Here is a 2,043-nt window from a genome sequence, read left to right on the forward strand (position 1 = left end):
TTTATTTTGTTTTGTTGTCATCCCTGGTGGTGCTCAGGGATCACTCTTAGAGGTGTTCATGGGACCCTATGTAGTGACCAGGATTAAATCTGCTGTGTGCAAACCAATTTATTTACCTTCTGTAATATCTTTCTGGCCCCAAGGCTCTGGCATTCTGTGTTTTTTTTTTGGGGGGGGGGCGCACACCTGGTGATGCTTAGGAGTTACTCTTGGTTGTCTTCAGGAATTACTCTTGGCACTGCTCCGGGGACTGTAGGGGATTCTGGGGATTAATTAAAAGTCCCACCCGCTGTACTATTGCTCCAGTCCTACTTTGGAATCTGTGGAGGGAGACTGGACTCAGGCTGGAGTGTGGGAGAATGGATGGAGGGCATTGATAGCTGTGGAACTTGGTGGCACAGATGGGGAAACTGAGGCCCATAGTGGGAATATCAAAGGTCACAGAACCCTTTGGAGGTCCAGCAGGGCTCAGAGACAGAGGGAAGGATCTTTTCCAGCTCTGAGTCAGGGATACAGATGCTAGGGGAGTCCTGGGAAGGGAGCGGGCCCTTTAAATAGTAAGCTCCACCTTTGCTTAGAAGGGGCTTTGGGGGAGTATAAAAGGAGGGGGTGCAGCTCTCTGCTCCAGAAGCTCTTCTCCTGTTGTTGCTCAGGGCATCCCCAGCTCTGGCCTCTGTGTAGCCGCCCCCGCCTGGGGACCATGCAGCTCCCTCCCTTTGATATGTGGAAGGACTATCTAAATTTGAACCAGGTGCTGGTGGCCCTGATCCAAGCTGGGAGGCCAAGGCCAGAGGCCCAAAGGGTCGAGGAGGAGCCGAGGGCCAAGCCTGAGGCCCTGGGGCCAGCCAGGGTTCCTGGCGAAGATCTGGGCGCCCTCTGTAACTTCTGCAAACACAACGGGGAGTCGCGCCACGTGTACGCATCCCACCACCTGAAGACTGCCGAGGGCGTGGTAGTGTGTCCCATCCTGCGGCATTACGTGTGTCCCCTGTGCGGGGCCACGGGCGGCCAGGCGCACACCCTCAAGTACTGCCCACTGAATGGGGGTCAGCAGTCTCTGTACCGCCGCAGTGGACGGAACTCTGCTGGTCGCAAGGTCAAGCGCTGAGGACCCGGTGGGGCCTCCCCCTTCCCACCTCTCCTGCTTCACACCCCCATACCTCCACGCCCCCGTCCACGGGAGCCTCCACCCTGCAGAATCCTGGGGACCCGCCACACTGCAGATCCCTCAGGGGCTCCCTCGTGCACTGCGCAGGACTCAGACTCCTGTTTTGGTGTTTTCATGCTTCTGGGACGTGCGGGGACAGTCGCTCTGCCCTTGGCCTCCCCAGCCAAGGGGCGACTGTGTTCCAGCCAGATCATACACTCCCAGGGTGGAACTGCAAATTCGGGCGGCAGAGAGCAAGGCTGGATCCGACTCTCCGCCCCCCTCCCCCGAAATTCAGGACCTCGAGGCAGCTGTTCTTCACTCAGTGATGTCACCCGCAGACCTGCCACAGCGGACTGGCCAGCACCCTGAGGACCCCTTCCTGGTCATCGGAGGAGAGGGGGATTTGCAGCAAAGACGTGGCCTCTACAGACTTCTCAGGGGGCCGAAGAGCCTTGGGGTGAGCTGACCACCTCCAACTTCCAGACTGTGGGTCCCTATTGGTTCTGTTTCTCCACACCCCTGCCCGCCCCAAAGGACTCCTTCCTCCCAGAGAGGGGCCACGGGCAAGTGTCTCTCAGACCTTCCCAAATCATCATTGTTTGTTCTAACACTTGTAGTTTACCTCCTCCAGCACTTAAGCCCGTGAAACTCCTAAAACAGTTGCCAGGATGGGAATGGCAACCCCCCAGATTTTATTTTAGCAACAATTAAGAGCCCCAGCCAGATTTTCAGTTATTTAGTTGGGGCTCCAGGCTTAGGGGCATCCCACCAATACTGAACATAAAAATAAAAAGCATTTCCCATTACCTTTGAAATCACTAGGTTTTTTTATTTTCTCATGGGCCCCATCAGGAGGGTGGAGGTGCCCACATTGGCCCCATCGCAGAGGGAAG

The 2,043-nt window shown here is 56.3% G+C and overlaps 1 protein-coding gene across 1 annotated transcript; it reads left to right on the top strand.

Annotated features, from left to right (window-relative positions):
* The first annotated feature begins 700 nt into the window (after positions 1 to 700).
* Positions 701 to 1,108, top strand: NANOS2 (nanos C2HC-type zinc finger 2). The gene has a single exon (XM_056137186.1). The coding sequence runs from the start codon at positions 701 to 703 to the stop codon at positions 1,106 to 1,108; it is 408 nt and encodes a 135-aa protein (XP_055993161.1).
* Positions 1,109 to 2,043: the final 935 nt, after the last annotated feature.

The sequence above is a fragment of the Sorex fumeus genome, unplaced genomic scaffold (assembly GCF_029834395.1).
Source record: "Sorex fumeus unplaced genomic scaffold, SorFum_2.1 ptg000122l, whole genome shotgun sequence".
NCBI lineage: Eukaryota > Metazoa > Chordata > Mammalia > Eulipotyphla > Soricidae > Sorex > Sorex fumeus.